We start from the raw sequence: 16301 nt of genomic DNA on the forward strand, positions 1-16301 counted from the left end.
AAAGTCAGATGGATTTTGGTTGATCAGTTCAAGTTTGATCGATTGCTTGGTTTACCTTTCTCCATTTGGTTGCATTAATTTTTGATTTGTTGGGTAATCTACCAAGTTATGCTTTGTGTTTTATAGCTCATTTTATTTTAGTACAATATTAAGTTATTAACACGTTGGATGCGTTAGAGATTTATCAAAGTGGTTGGTCCTTAATTATTGCTTCAAATAAGATAAGATAAGATAATCCTTGGTTTTTACGATCCTCAAACTTAAGCAACTGGCAACCATTCGTATCTTTATTACCATGCAATTGCCCATCTCCCCGTCCCACTTCCCTTCCCCTCCGGGCACCTTCGTTTTGCCCTCATCATCATTTGCCCTACTGCAAGGGGTAGTTGATGTCTAGAGCTCAATAATTTGCAACTTTTCTGGAAGCTTTTGAGATTCTTTCTCAATTGCCGTGGAAGCAGGTCAATAAATTGCACCCTGCTGTGGAACAACCAGTGGAACTTAAATTATTTTCAGAAAATGGTGGTAATTGATAAATGTACATAGTATAAATGTATGTAATGGAAGCATTTAATGTATTTCATATAATTAAAATAGATCAAAATTCTTAGAAAAGAGGATGGGAGATTGAGAGCTCTTTAGAGATGGAATCTAAAAGTTGTCTTCAAATGTACACAAACGCACTTTCAACAAGATGGATGATTGCTACAATAGATAATCATAAGAAAATTAGAACTAGCAGAGATGAATAAACAAAAGAAGTATTGATGAAAAGTTTAACTTCCTGATGTTTAACTTCACAATTCACAGTATAATTGAATAGCACCGTCCCACATTAGCTGAAAAGTTTCAAGCTGCCCAGGACCCCACATAAGTATTGATGTTGCAAATTAAATTGGATAGGAGATTTGACAAATAATGTGGAAAAGTATTTCATAAGAAAATTATTAAGAAGTTGCTGTTTTCAATTTAACTTCTTGATATCTCATATATAGTTGAGTTCAGAGATTTATGATCATCAGATATTTTCATATTGATGTCCATGAAAAAGAAAAATAAAAATAACTCAAGGCAGCACTTGAAGTTTGTTTTGAATATGAAGAACATTTCTCTATCTTTTTTTCCTTTTTTTTTTGGGTGGAGAATGGAGTGACCATTTCAAAGTCTAAACCAATTACTTATATTTATACCCAGAATCAACATACTTAAAAGAAAAACATAATTGAATTTAATAAATCTGGTCAAAAGAATTACAGATTTAAAAAAAGTCAGTTATATATACAAGTATATACACACAATCATTGACTCGAGTTCGTCCGGCTAAGAAAATCCTGATCTATCAAAATAGCTTGCTACCAAACTCATTGACATCTTCAACTTCGTTTGAAGAAGAAGAAGCAGATGCAAGATCTCTGAGCTCGGATAAGCTCCTTCCTAGTTGCAAAGCTACCTTCATTTCGAATAATTCACCATTTTCTCGTCTCTCCATCATATTGGATTCTATGGATTCCTCCATAAGTTTAAAGAACCCGGCATTGCTCCTGTACATCTCAAACACCATTCCAATTTGTCCTCCATGCTCGAATGTGTTGACGATGCTTGCCAATGCGCCGCCCACGACTCCAAGCATGGCCGCCAAGAAACCAATATGAGAAGAAGAGCCCACAAAAGCAGAACCAATGGCAGCAATGCCAGTCAAAAAGGGACCACTTATGGCTAACAATTTGTTAAACTTTAAGGCTTTCCCACCCAGCCTTAGATATTCTGCTTCATCCTTAATCCTTAGAACCTCAACAATTGATCTCATTTCCTTCTCAAGCTTCGAGCTCCAGCCATTCGATTTCGAACCCGTCTTGTGGGAGGAATCGTTTGCCTGTTGAGGCCACCAAACTGCAGGTTCTACTTTAGATGGGAATTTTTCGAGCATGACACCAAGGAGAGGAAGTGGATAGGCCTTGTCAAGTGCCAAAACTTTCTCCACTGCTTCCTTTACATCCTTGTCTGTGGGATGACCTATACTTATAACCGTTTGGACTTCATTATGCAACTGCTGGAACAATCTTGTAGCACTTCTTTGCTCCTCTACAAGTTGGGAGGGTTGAATCTTATTCATTATCAATAGCATCCCAGTTGCTGCAAGAAACATTAGAGTAGAGGACATCTTTAAGGCTGCCACAGGAGCACTGCCAACAGCAGTTGTGGCTGCAACTCCCGACATCGTTGCAGCAGCAAGAGTAATTGTATTAATGGACGACAAAAGTAGGCTGTTCCAGTTTTTTCTCTGCTCCCCAATATTTTTATGCATCTCCACTCTATCCGCAACTGCCTCCAAGATGGCGTATAACTTTGCCAGCACCAATGAATCAGCTGATTCATCAGCACTGTCTCTGCCAGTTCTAATGGTGTTTGCCTGTTTCTTGAGAAGGGTACCAGTCAAAGATTTGATTATCAAATCTCTGCCCAACTCCAGCTCATCTCCAAAAACTCTAGTTTGGAGATTTGGGAGGGGAATATTTGTAGTCCGTGATTTTGAGATAGACATAAATGTGCCTTTCTTGCATAGACTGGGGGATACTGCAGAATAGGGAGATGAGTGTAGGATGCCAGAAGTGTTAAGTGTTGACATATTTGTGCTTGTGATTGAAGAAGAGGTTGCAAAGTGTTTTTTTGAGAATTGTATTTGTTGAAAACTTGAAATGATATGACACAAAGTGGTGGAGAAGATGGAATATTGCAATATGGTATATATAGAGGGGGCTGTTGACAATGAAAGGTTTGAATGTACTCCTAAAGTTCAACCTTTGAATCGGTTCTTTGTTTAGACTGTTTCTGGTCTTTGGTTTATTAGACATTTAGACCAAGTCACTGAACCAATGACCTCAGGCCACCAATTGGTTGCTGAATCGATTGATTCTCAAAATTATGAATCCAAGAAATATGGATTTGAAAATTCGATTGGACAAAGAGGCAAGGGAGAGGAAGTGGACAACCCACCAACTGTGGGATACATGATCATACAACTCAAACACAACTTTTATAAAATCAGGTTTTTAGATGTTTGCGTAATCTCAACTTAGACATCAAAATAAATTTGTACTCTCTAGCGTTTACTTTCAAACCAAAAAAAAAAAAAAAAAGAAATCCCTTATTGATCTTCAAACTTTTGACTTTCAGCATTTGTCTTAAAACACATATTTGCAGTAACAATATAAGTTGATTCAATTGATAAGAGTCAATCACTTTCTCATAAAATGTATGTTCGAATTTGAATACAACTGTCAATGTGAAAATTGTATTGGTGGACGATATGTAAGAACCCTCACATCGACTTTGTTGGTGGACAATCTATGGTCCAAAAACATGTTCTGACCCATGGTGGTGATTGAAGCCGAATCCACCCACATTTTTTCTTAATTTTTTTTTGGTAATGATTTACATATATACCTACACCAGTGCACTTTAGACAAAACTTAACAATTATATAAACTTTTTAATATTTTTTCTTTTTTCTTTTTGGTGGCTGCACTTTTTATTCATCACTATGCAATAATTGGTGATATGGAAGCGGTTTGTTTGAAAGGGACAATTCCGTTTGGCAGTTTGAAAGCTCCCCAGCTCCCATCGCTCGAGTGCGCGTGGAATGGTCTTTATCTCATTTTAATTGGTCAAAGCTTTTTTTTTTTTTTTTTTTTGGTATTGGTGTTTGGAAATATTCAATGGACAATGCATAAATAAGTTTACCAGAAAAGATTAATGCATTTGCAAATATCCATGATTAATTCTGATCTAAAGTGGTTTCATGAATCAAAAACTATTAGATTTTGGGAATTCGAAAGTGAAACAATATGATCAGTTCTGCATGAATAGCTTTGATCTGCATGGAAGGAAATTAAAGCATGTTGGTCGCAAGGTACGTACCTTTTTGTACGTTTTTTATTGCCCTTTTTTCTGCGCAGAAAAATTAGAGATACGGTAGAAAAAATGCTCAACAAAATCACATTCTTGTCAAGAGATTTACAAATTACGTTAGCTATACATGTCTATTTACAAGAATTTGCTAGAATGAAGTAGAGGAGCTTGCCAAAAGGCATTCGTGAGTGACGAGAGGCCATTATCATCTTTTTGTTATTTTCGTCCTGTTGCTAATTGTCCATATGAGATTACCTGGCCACGTTCATGGAGGATTTTGCATCACATTTCACTTATCTTACTAGAGTAACATTGGCTACTCCTTGCTCCTTTTGCTGAGTGCTTCCATGATCTTGTAATCATCTATTGATCATTACTCAACTAATCTGTGGACTATATTGGTTTTACCCATTGACTACACTGTATTGGATGATGACCTAAGAAACCAAGGAGGGCTTTAATCAATGATTAGGTAATACTTAATTTCAAGTTTGAATTTTTGTAAATAGAGCAAATACGTGGTCATAAAGTAATGGGTTCTATATATTTTATTGAATTTATTTCACGTCGATTATGAAATAAATAGGATACTTGATTATAAGTATGAAAAAAGTCTCACCCTTTAGCTAATGTATATATGATGCGCGAAAAAATCCTAAAAAATATCCAGCGTTGTAAAAGCTGAACATGTGAGTATGACGAATACATGACTTCCATTCTAAAACCATTTTTCAACTACAACAAAGGTCTATTACCTAAAAAATGATATGTTATCTTAGTCTAACGCACAAGTTCGCAAAACTTCAGAAAAGTTTGCAAGCAAACTCCTCGACATGCTCTTCTCCATTGGAAGAAGAAGAGGAAGGTGCAAGATCTCTAAGATCTGATAGGCTCCTTCCTAATTGCAAAGCCACCTTCGTTTCAAATAATTCACCGTTTTCCTGTTTATTCATCATATTAGCTTCTATAGTTTGTTCCATGAGTTGAAAGAAACCAGCATTGGTCCTGTACATCTCGACAACCATTCCAACTTGTCCTCCATGCTCTACTGTGTTAACAATGCTTGCCAACGCACCACCTACAACTCCTAGCATAGCTGCCCAAAACCCATGAGAAGGAGATCCCGTGAAAGCAGAACCAATGGCTGCTAGCCCTGTTAATACAGGACCACTTATAGCCAACACTTTGTTCAGTTTCAAGGCTTTTCCGCCCAGCCTCAGATATTCTGCTTTATCTTTTCTCCTTATAACCTCAAGAATTGTTTCCATTTCCTTCTCGAGTTTTACGTTCCAGCCATTGGAGCATTCCATCTTAGTGGTCAGCTCCTCAGCTTGCCCTGGCTGCTGTCGAAGCCACCAAACTGCTGGTGCTACCATACGTGGGAATTTTTCAAGCATGACACCAAGGAGAGGAAGCGGAAATGCCTTATCAACAGCTAAAACTTTCTCTATTGTTTCCTTCACATCATTTTCACTAGGATTTCCAATGTTTATAAGTATTTGGACTTGATTGTGCAACTGTTGAAATAATCTTGCGGCATTTCGTTGCTCTTCTGCAAGTTGGGATGGTTGGATTTTATTCATTATCGACAGCATCCCAGTTGCTGCAACAAACATAATAGTAGACGACAGTTTTAAGGCTGTAACAGGAGCACCGGCACCATCCGCACTTGTTGCAGCAATAGCAGACATTGTTACAGCAGCAAGAGTTATTGCATTGATGGATGCCAAAAGTAGGCTGTTCCAATTTTCTCTCTGCTTGCCAATATTCTTGTGCATCACCACTCTATCTGCAACTGCCTCCAAAATTACATAGAGCTTTGCCATTACTATCATAGTATCATCAGTGCCATCAGCATCAGCATGGATGTTGTTCAATTTTCTGTTATTATTGGAGCTGGCCTCATGTTTCTGATCATGAGTAGTTGCAGTGGTCAAAGACATAGAGTCCCTGGCCAGCTTCGCCGCCCCCGATCGTCCATTGCGGCCGTTTGATGACCCCGGTTGAGGGACTTGATCAAGAATCGCCTTTAGTGTTCGCTTCTGGTGAAGCCTGAACAAAGGACAGGGAGATGTCGAGTGGAATATAAAAGCCGAAGCTTGAAGAGATGCCATTGTTTGTTCTAAAGCAAACCTCTTGTGGCTGTCCAACCCAATCCAATGCAGTATTTTTGTGATTTGAATCGGGGTGAACAATTTTAAGTAGATGACTGACATCAGACAATAGATATCATGATTGCGTTTGAAGTAAGATCGAAGGTGGTGTTTGATACTTTAATACATGTAATTGTAGTCTCTGTAGAGGACAATAGACATAAGAGCAGAGATATATAGTAGCGCAATAAGCTGTTACAGTAGAATTGGTTGAACGTTGTTTAGACTACTTCTCCTCATTGAAAGACTTCCTAATGAATGGACTGAGCCGCTTGGATTGAGTGTAACCAAAATACGAGAGAAAGCAACTAGTATTAGTATTTTAGTATATGAAAACTTTTTTAGATTCATAGTATATGAAAACTTTGAAACAGCCCACCCACGAGGCAAGACCATTCGATTATTATCCTGCAACATTATTATCAAGTCTTTTCAGTATTTCATCAAAAGAAAGAAATAGTGATGCATATCTGAGAGCACCATCCGAAGGATGCAACAAGTGCCATACAAAATACTCTTTTTGATTAACCTGGTATTCGTTTATGGAATAGTTAGGTACGATTCACTGGCTGACTTGTGATTCATGTGGAATCTTCAAGAATCACTTTCAAATTTTCTAATAACATTATTCAACGTGATCGATATCATTTTTCTTTATCATCATAAGCATGTATCTCTTAGATATATTTCGTGGTCTACAACTAGACTCACAATCCGATCTACATTAGCATTTCACGTTTCTTCAGTATTCCAATCCTTCTCTTAAAGCATTCCGTTTTAAGATGTATAAGGGATCAATGCTTTTTCTAAAGTAGTATATTTTTCGAGTTAAATTTAACTAGAAATAAAATGGAAAAGAATGGCTGAAAATTTAAGTATAGCCCTTAAACAAAAATTGAGTTGTTTAGACTTGAAGTACATATGTAATACATGTGCTAATTACTATTCTTATTCATGAATTATACATGTGCAACGTATCTTCTGTCCCATGTCACTCTTTGTCCCACTTTTTATTATTACCACAAATTGTGACTTTTTTTTTAATACTAGTATGTCGTATTGAAGCAGCCCACGAGGCAAGGAGACAGGGCAAGACTATTTCTTAATGCCATGACAATGGCATGGCTAGTCTGTTGTGTTATGATGATTATTGCCTTGCAAAATATGTTACGGCAGTTGAAGAATAAATTTCTCGATCTATTAGCAATAAAAAAATTCATGACCCAGCCCCAGAGTTATTAAATGACAAATGTAAATTAAGTCCATTCTTGAATTATACTCTAGACTAAAAATGCAAAATAAAAAAAAAAGAAAGAAAGTAAAATAATGCAAAAGATCTTGTGTCCTACTGTTTTCCAACTCTCTATGCCACCTTTTATCACATTGTTATTTGACCTTCACAAACATCTTATTTTAATTCCTTTTTCCCCTAAATTCTAATAACTAATAGCAGGGTAAAAAAATTACAGTAAGATACTGACAAACTAAAAAAATTAGAGAAAAATAGAATTTATGAAAATGTTATGTTGTATTTCATAATTTTCTATTTTATTGTGTTGGTTAATATTTTATTTTTTACCTTGAAATTAGTTATTGGAACTTAAAGAAATCGAAAAAAAAGAATATGATTCTTTCTAAAGAGAAATGGCAAGATAATGAAACATGGGATAGGAAATGGGTAGGAAGTGAGAGAAGATCTCATGCTAAACATTGTTTTGAAACCTGAATCGTTAATTGAACCGGTGAAGTGATCAGATTGAGGTTCAATTGATCGGATCAATTCAACCCTGGGCCGATCATTATATATATGTGTGTGTGTGTACACACTTGTGTACAAAATAAGATATCCCACGGATCAATCTAAGACATCATTTAATAAAAAGTTAAATATTTTTAAGCACAAATAAATTTTTAAAATTGTAAATTCAAACAAATAAATTCATCTCAATTTGTACCTACTAGGAAAAAAAATTTTAAATCCTACACAAACCAGAACCATATTCTAAAATTAAACAAAATGCATTGAAACTTTTGAAATTAAACAAAATCTAATAGAACTACAAAAGAAAATGGTGATCTTTGAGTTTGAGGGTGAGAACAGAAGATTCAACATATGAGTTTTATGTTTAAAACTATAGGTTCATTTTTTTTAAAAATGGGAAAAATGAAAAACTGCGGTTCATGGGTCAATTTGGGTAAAACAGTCCAATTGATTTTTTGCAATTTTTATGATAAATGAACACTAATAGTGAATCAAATCGAAAACTTGTCCGATTCCTGGTTCGATCGGTCGAACCGGCAGGTCCAATCCGATTTTCAAAACATTAAATTCCTTTGTGAATTCCTCTTTAATTTCTATCTCACATTTTATCCCACTTTCTCTGCTTGCTGTCACCTGTGACCCTATTGAAACTAATACTATCTCCTTGTAAACATATTCGTCACCATCGTTTGTTATATTCATTAACTAAACAAATAATGTTACCATTTGCTTGCCCTTAAATAGGTAAAAATCATATTGCTAATTATCAAATGAATTTGACGGAGAGAAATTGGGATCTTTTACACCACACAAGATTTGCAACATTGGACAAGCATCCAGAGTCCAAGATAACAAAACATAGAAAAGATTGATTATAGACCAAATCCTGGCAGTAATCCGAAGATAACATCAAGTCCTGGCAGTAAATATAGACCAAATCAGCCCATCATTATCCTCAGGTAATCCGAAGACGATGTGGATTATGTAGTCTCAATTTCACAGTAAAATATAAATGAACACATAAATCAATGTATAAGATGAATGACGGCATATTCAGACCAGAAAACGAATGGTGAACAAATAATATCAGGAATCTTAAGTGCTAGTTTGGAATTTCTTTATTGAGCATTAATGTTTTTTTGTTCTTCTAACACTCAATTTGAAGGTGAAACGAAAAGCCCTTGGACAATAATTCAGACACTCCAATTGCAACAAATGAGGGTTTCAGACAACCAAGTCAGGAGCAACTCTAAAGCAGTTGGTGGTCAACTAATGAGGAAAAGATTTCCAAAATGTTCTTGAATTTATTGAAATGCTATTTGATTACCGATAATAATAATAATAATAATATCAATGGATTGTAGTATGATCACATATTGACCCTAGAGCGTTTGTGATTTACTGGAATCTTCAAGGGCGTATTAGATTGGCAGTCGACGTGGTCAGTGTCAGCAATTGAAGTTCCAAGAAGTGCGAAGCTTAGAGGCCAAGAGCGCGCGTGAAATGGTCTCAACTCTCAGCCCGTGTCGTGGGTCGGTCAAATTGATCGCGGTCACCAGACGAGACCGGTACCATGACCCGAAACATTCAATGCTTGACCAATTTCAATTCCTCAACCAGTCGTCAAGACATTTGCCATCTCCCCACGTACACGTGAGACGAGGTCTATGTTTGCATTGTAGTTTTTCAATTCAAAAAAGCTTTTACGTTTTTTTTTTAACACATTTGTTTAGACAGAGTATTATTTAAAATAATTATTAGAACATTTTTATGATGTAATGTATGTGAGATAAAAAAGTAATTAAAAAATATAACAAGGTGACTTAGAAAATGTGTTTATGATGTAAACGAAATATTATTTAGATTAAATGTGCTATCCAGATCTGATTACATCTTCTGCATGCAGTGATTATTTTCAAAAACACTGCAAAATAAAACAAAAGATAAGGGCAAGCTTTGATGTTCGGTTTCATTTTAGGGCAAATTTGTATTTCAGAGGACAGTAGTATATATAGCCCTTTCAAGAGAAGATATTCTTACCATTGCTGTATTAGACTAGCTACACATAGATCATTTCTTTTTACGCCTTGGTACACGCATGGTGGAATTTGCAGATAAAGAGTGTTCACACAACTGTTCACTTTTGGCAACGTAGAATTGGAAATTTCTTGCATTCAGAGAATTCATTTTACTTTCACATACAACTGCATATGGTTGTCATCATCAGTGATCGTGATCGTGAGTGTATTCATTTACAATATAAAAATGCCATTGTCCTCGAAATAAAGATTGCAGGTTCCGGAAGTCTTCTTTCTTTAACACAGTAGGACATATTTGGGAGTTTCTTAGCGCTATAAGCCAACATCAACATCAACATCAACATCAACATCACCAGTTCACACCCTCAGATTTGAAATTTTGTTCAAATTTGATTTATTTAGTTGTTGAATTGAGGTTGAACGATTTTTTTTTTATCGAATTTGAAAGTTATCGAATAGAAAAATTGTTTAAACTTGATTTGAGTAGTTAGCGAATCAAGTTTGAACGAGTTTTTATCAAGTCGAACTCCATTGGAATATCGAATATATAGTTTGGTTCATCTTTCAACTCTAATTACATTGCATATTTCGTTCGCTTTATGATAATGACAGCACATAACAGCTAAAGCAGTCCGAAGTAAGATGAATTTTGGTTGATCAGTTCAAGTTTGATAGATTGCTTGGTTTACCTTTCTCCATTTGGTTGCATTAATTTTTGATTTGTTGGGTAATCTACCAAGTTATGCTTTGTGTTTTATAGCTCATTTTATTTTAGTACAATATTAAGTTATTAACACGTTGGATGCGTTAGAGATTTATCAAAGTGGTTGGTCCTTAATTATTGCTTCAAATAAGATAAGATAAGATAATCCTTGGTTTTTACGATCCTCAAACTTAAGCAACTGGCAACCATTCGTATCTTTATTACCATGCAATTGCCCATCTCCCCGTCCCACTTCCCTTCCCCTCCGGGCACCTTCGTTTTGCCCTCATCATCATTTGCCCTACTGCAAGGGGTAGTTGATGTCTAGAGCTCAATAATTTGCAACTTTTCTGGAAGCTTTTGAGATTCTTTCTCAATTGCCGTGGAAGCAGGTCAATAAATTGCACCCTGCTGTGGAACAACCAGTGGAACTTAAATTATTTTCAGAAAATGGTGGTAATTGATAAATGTACATAGTATAAATGTATGTAATGGAAGCATTTAATGTATTTCATATAATTAAAATAGATCAAAATTCTTAGAAAAGAGGATGGGAGATTGAGAGCTCTTTAGAGATGGAATCTAAAAGTTGTCTTCAAATGTACACAAACGCACTTTCAACAAGATGGATGATTGCTACAATAGATAATCATAAGAAAATTAGAACTAGCAGAGATGAATAAACAAAAGAAGTATTGATGAAAAGTTTAACTTCCTGATGTTTAACTTCACAATTCACAGTATAATTGAATAGCACCGTCCCACATTAGCTGAAAAGTTTCAAGCTGCCCAGGACCCCACATAAGTATTGATGTTGCAAATTAAATTGGATAGGAGATTTGACAAATAATGTGGAAAAGTATTTCATAAGAAAATTATTAAGAAGTTGCTGTTTTCAATTTAACTTCTTGATATCTCATATATAGTTGAGTTCAGAGATTTATGATCATCAGATATTTTCATATTGATGTCCATGAAAAAGAAAAATAAAAATAACTCAAGGCAGCACTTGAAGTTTGTTTTGAATATGAAGAACATTTCTCTATCTTTTTTTCTTTTTTTTTTTGGGTGGAGAATGGAGTGACCATTTCAAAGTCTAAACCAATTACTTATATTTATACCCAGAATCAACATACTTAAAAGAAAAACATAATTGAATTTAATAAATCTGGTCAAAAGAATTACAGATTTAAAAAAAGTCAGTTATATATACAAGTATATACACACAATCATTGACTCGAGTTCGTCCGGCTAAGAAAATCCTGATCTATCAAAATAGCTTGCTACCAAACTCATTGACATCTTCAACTTCGTTTGAAGAAGAAGAAGCAGATGCAAGATCTCTGAGCTCGGATAAGCTCCTTCCTAGTTGCAAAGCTACCTTCATTTCGAATAATTCACCATTTTCTCGTCTCTCCATCATATTGGATTCTATGGATTCCTCCATAAGTTTAAAGAACCCGGCATTGCTCCTGTACATCTCAAACACCATTCCAATTTGTCCTCCATGCTCGAATGTGTTGACGATGCTTGCCAATGCGCCGCCCACGACTCCAAGCATGGCCGCCAAGAAACCAATATGAGAAGAAGAGCCCACAAAAGCAGAACCAATGGCAGCAATGCCAGTCAAAAAGGGACCACTTATGGCTAACAATTTGTTAAACTTTAAGGCTTTCCCACCCAGCCTTAGATATTCTGCTTCATCCTTAATCCTTAGAACCTCAACAATTGATCTCATTTCCTTCTCAAGCTTCGAGCTCCAGCCATTCGATTTCGAACCCGTCTTGTGGGAGGAATCGTTTGCCTGTTGAGGCCACCAAACTGCAGGTTCTACTTTAGATGGGAATTTTTCGAGCATGACACCAAGGAGAGGAAGTGGATAGGCCTTGTCAAGTGCCAAAACTTTCTCCATTGCTTCCTTTACATCCTTGTCTGTGGGATGACCTATACTTATAACCGTTTGGACTTCATTATGCAACTGCTGGAACAATCTTGTAGCACTTCTTTGCTCCTCTACAAGTTGGGAGGGTTGAATCTTATTCATTATCAATAGCATTCCAGTTGCTGCAAGAAACATTAGAGTAGAGGACATCTTTAAGGCTGCCACAGGAGCACTGCCAACAGCAGTTGTGGCTGCAACTCCCGACATCGTTGCAGCAGCAAGAGTAATTGTATTAATGGACGACAAAAGTAGGCTGTTCCAGTTTTTTCTCTGCTCCCCAATATTTTTATGCATCTCCACTCTATCCGCAACTGCCTCCAAGATGGCGTATAACTTTGCCAGCACCAATGAATCAGCTGATTCATCAGCACTGTCTCTGCCAGTTCTAATGGTGTTTGCCTGTTTCTTGAGAAGGGTACCAGTCAAAGATTTGATTATCAAATCTCTGCCCAACTCCAGCTCATCTCCAAAAACTCTAGTTTGGAGATTTGGGAGGGGAATATTTGTAGTCCGTGATTTTGAGATAGACATAAATGTGCCTTTCTTGCATAGACTGGGGGATACTGCAGAATAAGGGGATGAGTGTAGGATGCCAGAAGAGTTAAGTGTTGACATATTTGTGGTTGTGATTGAAGAAGAGGTTGCAAAGTGTTTTTTTGAGAATTGTATTTGTTGAAAACTTGAAATGATATGATACAAAGGGGTGGAGAAGATGGAATATGCCAATATGGTATATATAGAGGGGGCTGTTGACAATGAAAGGTTTGAATGTACTCCTAAAGTTCAACCTTTGAATCGGTTCTTTGTTTAGACTGTTTCTGGTCTTTGGTTTATTAGACATTTAGACCAAGTCACTGAACCAATGACCTCAGGCCACCAATTGGCTGCTGAATCGATTGATTCTCAAAATTATAAATCCAAGAAATATGGATTTGAAAATCCAATTGGGCAAAGAGGCAAGGGAGAGGAAGTGGACAACCCACCAACTGTGGGATACATGATCATACAACTCAAACACAACTTTTATAAAATCAGGTTTTTAGATTGTTTGCGTAATCTCAACTTAGACATCAAAATAAATTTGTACTCTCTAGCGTTTACTTTCAAACCAAAAAAAAAAGAAAAAGAAATCCCTTATTAATCTTCAAACTTTTGACTTTCCGCATTTGTCTTAAAACACATATTTGCAGTACCAATATAAGTTGATTCAATTGATAAGGGTCAACCACTTTCTCATAAAATATATGTTCGAATTTGGATACAACTGTTAATGTGAAAGTTATATTGGTGGACGATATGTAAGAACCCTCACATCGACTTTGTTGGTGGACAACCTATGGTCCAAAAATATGTTCTAACACATGGTAGTGATTGAAACCGAATTCACCCACATTTAAATTTTTCTAAATAAATGAAGCCCTTAGGGCTATCTCATACTGTTCAACCTGAGGACATATTCAAAACCAAGAACCGAGTCCAGAAATATCCAGCGTTGTAAAAGCTGAGCATGTGAGTATGACGAATACGTGACTTCCATTCTAAAACCATTTTTCAACTACAACAAATGTCTATTACCTAAAAAATGATATGTTATCTTAGTCTAACGCACAAGTTCGCAAAACTTCAGAAAAGTTTGCAAGCAAACTCCTCGACATGCTCTTCTCCATTGGAAGAAGAAGAGGAAGATGCAAGATCTCTAAGATCTGATAGGCTCCTTCCTAATTGCAAAGCCACCTTCATTTCAAATAATTCACCGTTTTCCTGTTTATTCATCATATTAGATTCTATAGTTTGTTCCATGAGTTGAAAGAAACCAGCATTGGTCCTGTACATCTCGACAACCATTCCAACTTGTCCTCCATGCTCTACTGTGTTAACAATGCTTGCCAACGCACCACCTACAACTCCTAGCATAGCTGCCCAAAACCCATGAGAAGGAGATCCCGTAAAAGCAGAACCAATGGCTGCTAGCCCTGTTAATACAGGACCACTTATAGCCAACACTTTGTTCAGTTTCAAGGCTTTTCCGCCCAGCCTCAGATATTCTGCTTTATCTTTTCTCCTTATAACCTCAAGAATTGTTTCCATTTCCTTCTCGAGTTTTACGTTCCAGCCATTGGAACATTCCATCTTAGTGGTCAGCTCCTCAGCTTGCCCTGGCTGCTGTCGAAGCCACCAAACTGCTGGTGCTACCATACATGGGAATTTTTCAAGCATGACACCAAGGAGAGGAAGCGGAAATGCCTTATCAACAGCTAAAACTTTCTCTATTGTTTCCTTCACATCATTTTCACTAGGATTTCCAATGTTTATAAGTATTTGGACTTGATTATGCAACTGTTGAAATAATCTTGCAGCATTTCGTTGCTCTTCTGCAAGTTGGGATGGTTGGATTTTATTCATTATCGACAGCATCCCAGTTGCTGCAACAAACATAATAGTAGACGACAGTTTTAAGGCTGTAACAGGAGCACCGGCACCATCCGCACTTGTTGCAGCAATAGCAGACATTGTTACAGCAGCAAGAGTTATTGCATTGATGGATGCCACAAGTAGGCTGTTCCAATTTTCTCTCTGCTTGCCAATATTTTGTGCATCACCACTCTATCTGCAACTGCCTCCAAAATTACATAGAGCTTTGCCATTACTATCATAGTATCATCAGTGCCATCAGCATCAGCATGGATGTTGTTCAATTTTCTGTTATTATTGGAGCTGGCCTCATGTTTCTGATCATGAGTAGTTGCAGTGATCAAAGACATAAAGTCCCTGGCCAGCTTCGCCGCCCCCGATCGTCCATTGCGGCCGTTTGATGACCCCGGTTGAGGGACTTGATCAAGAATCGCCTTTAGTGTTCGCTTCTTGTGAAGCCTGAACAAAGGACAGGGAGATGTTGAGTGGAATATAAAAGCCGAAGCTTGAAGAGATGCCATTGTTTGTTCTAAAGCAAACCTCTTGTGGCTGTCCAACCCAATCCAATGCAGTATTTTTGTGATTTGAATCGGGGTGAACAATTTTAAGTAGATGACTGAAATCAGACAATAGATATCATGATTGAGTTTGAAGCAGGATGGAAGGTGGTGTTTGATACTTTGATACATGTAATTGTAGTCTTTGTAGAGGACAATGGACATAAGAGCAGATATATAGTAGCGCAATAAGCTGTTACAGTAGAATTGGTTGAACGTTGTTTAGACTACGCCTCCTCATTGAAAGACTTCCTAATGAATGGACTGAGCCGCTTGGATTGAGTGTAACCATAATACGAGAGAAAGCAACTAGTATTAGTATTTTAGTATATGAAAACTTTGAAACAGCCTACCCACGAGGCAAGACCATTCGATTGTTATCCTGCAACATTATTTTAATGGGATTACAAGTCTTTTCAGTATTTCATCAAAAGAAAGAAATAGTGATGCATATCTCAGAACACCATCCCAAGGATGCAACAAGTGCCATACAAAATACTCTTGTTGATTAACCTGGTATTCGTTTATAAAATAGTTAGGTACGATTTACTGGCTGACTTTTGATTCATGTGGAATATTCAAGAATCACTTAAATTTTCTAACAACATTATTCAACGTAATCGGTATCATTTTTCTTTATCAAGTAGGTCCGAATATGAATTTAATTTTGGTTTCGAAAGGACACTCAATCAGAAGGTAATTCAAGTTTCAAGATGCATGCAGCCTAAGACGAAGAGTGAAATGGTCTCCGAGTTGTTTTGGTCAAATCGTACGATGTCACAGTGACTTGAAATATATATTAATTACAGGAAGGAAACCCGACA

General features: G+C 36.6%; 3 protein-coding genes and 1 pseudogene across 3 annotated transcripts; all 4 read right to left on the bottom strand.

The window, feature by feature from the left end:
* Window positions 1–1243: 1243 nt before the first annotated feature.
* On the bottom strand, window positions 1244–2698 carry LOC113783078 (probable F-box protein At4g22030). Its single transcript, XM_027329108.1, has one exon. It carries the CDS (start codon window positions 2624–2626, stop codon window positions 1340–1342), a length of 1287 nt encoding a protein of 428 aa, XP_027184909.1. The 5' UTR covers window positions 2627–2698; the 3' UTR covers window positions 1244–1339.
* Window positions 2699–4712: 2014 nt separating this feature from the next.
* Window positions 4713–6023, bottom strand: LOC113782001 (probable F-box protein At4g22030). Its single transcript, XM_027327917.1, has one exon. It carries the CDS (start codon window positions 6021–6023, stop codon window positions 4713–4715), a length of 1311 nt encoding a protein of 436 aa, XP_027183718.1.
* A 5717-nt stretch (window positions 6024–11740) lies between these two features.
* LOC113783524 (probable F-box protein At4g22030) lies at window positions 11741–13192 on the bottom strand. Its single transcript, XM_027329683.1, has one exon. It carries the CDS (start codon window positions 13121–13123, stop codon window positions 11837–11839), a length of 1287 nt encoding a protein of 428 aa, XP_027185484.1. The 5' UTR covers window positions 13124–13192; the 3' UTR covers window positions 11741–11836.
* A 939-nt stretch (window positions 13193–14131) lies between these two features.
* Window positions 14132–15441, bottom strand: LOC113782002 (annotated as a pseudogene).
* Between the last annotated feature and the right edge of the window lie 860 nt (window positions 15442–16301).

This window comes from Coffea eugenioides, chromosome 9 (genome assembly GCF_003713205.1).
Source record: "Coffea eugenioides isolate CCC68of chromosome 9, Ceug_1.0, whole genome shotgun sequence".
In the NCBI taxonomy this organism is placed as follows: Eukaryota; Viridiplantae; Streptophyta; class Magnoliopsida; order Gentianales; family Rubiaceae; genus Coffea; species Coffea eugenioides.

Coding starts and splice junctions, on each gene's coding strand:
- LOC113783078 (XM_027329108.1), bottom strand. CDS start 2,626: ATGTCAACACTTAACACTTCTGGCATCCTACACTCATCTCCCTATTCT.
- LOC113782001 (XM_027327917.1), bottom strand. CDS start 6,023: ATGGCATCTCTTCAAGCTTCGGCTTTTATATTCCACTCGACATCTCCC.
- LOC113783524 (XM_027329683.1), bottom strand. CDS start 13,123: ATGTCAACACTTAACTCTTCTGGCATCCTACACTCATCCCCTTATTCT.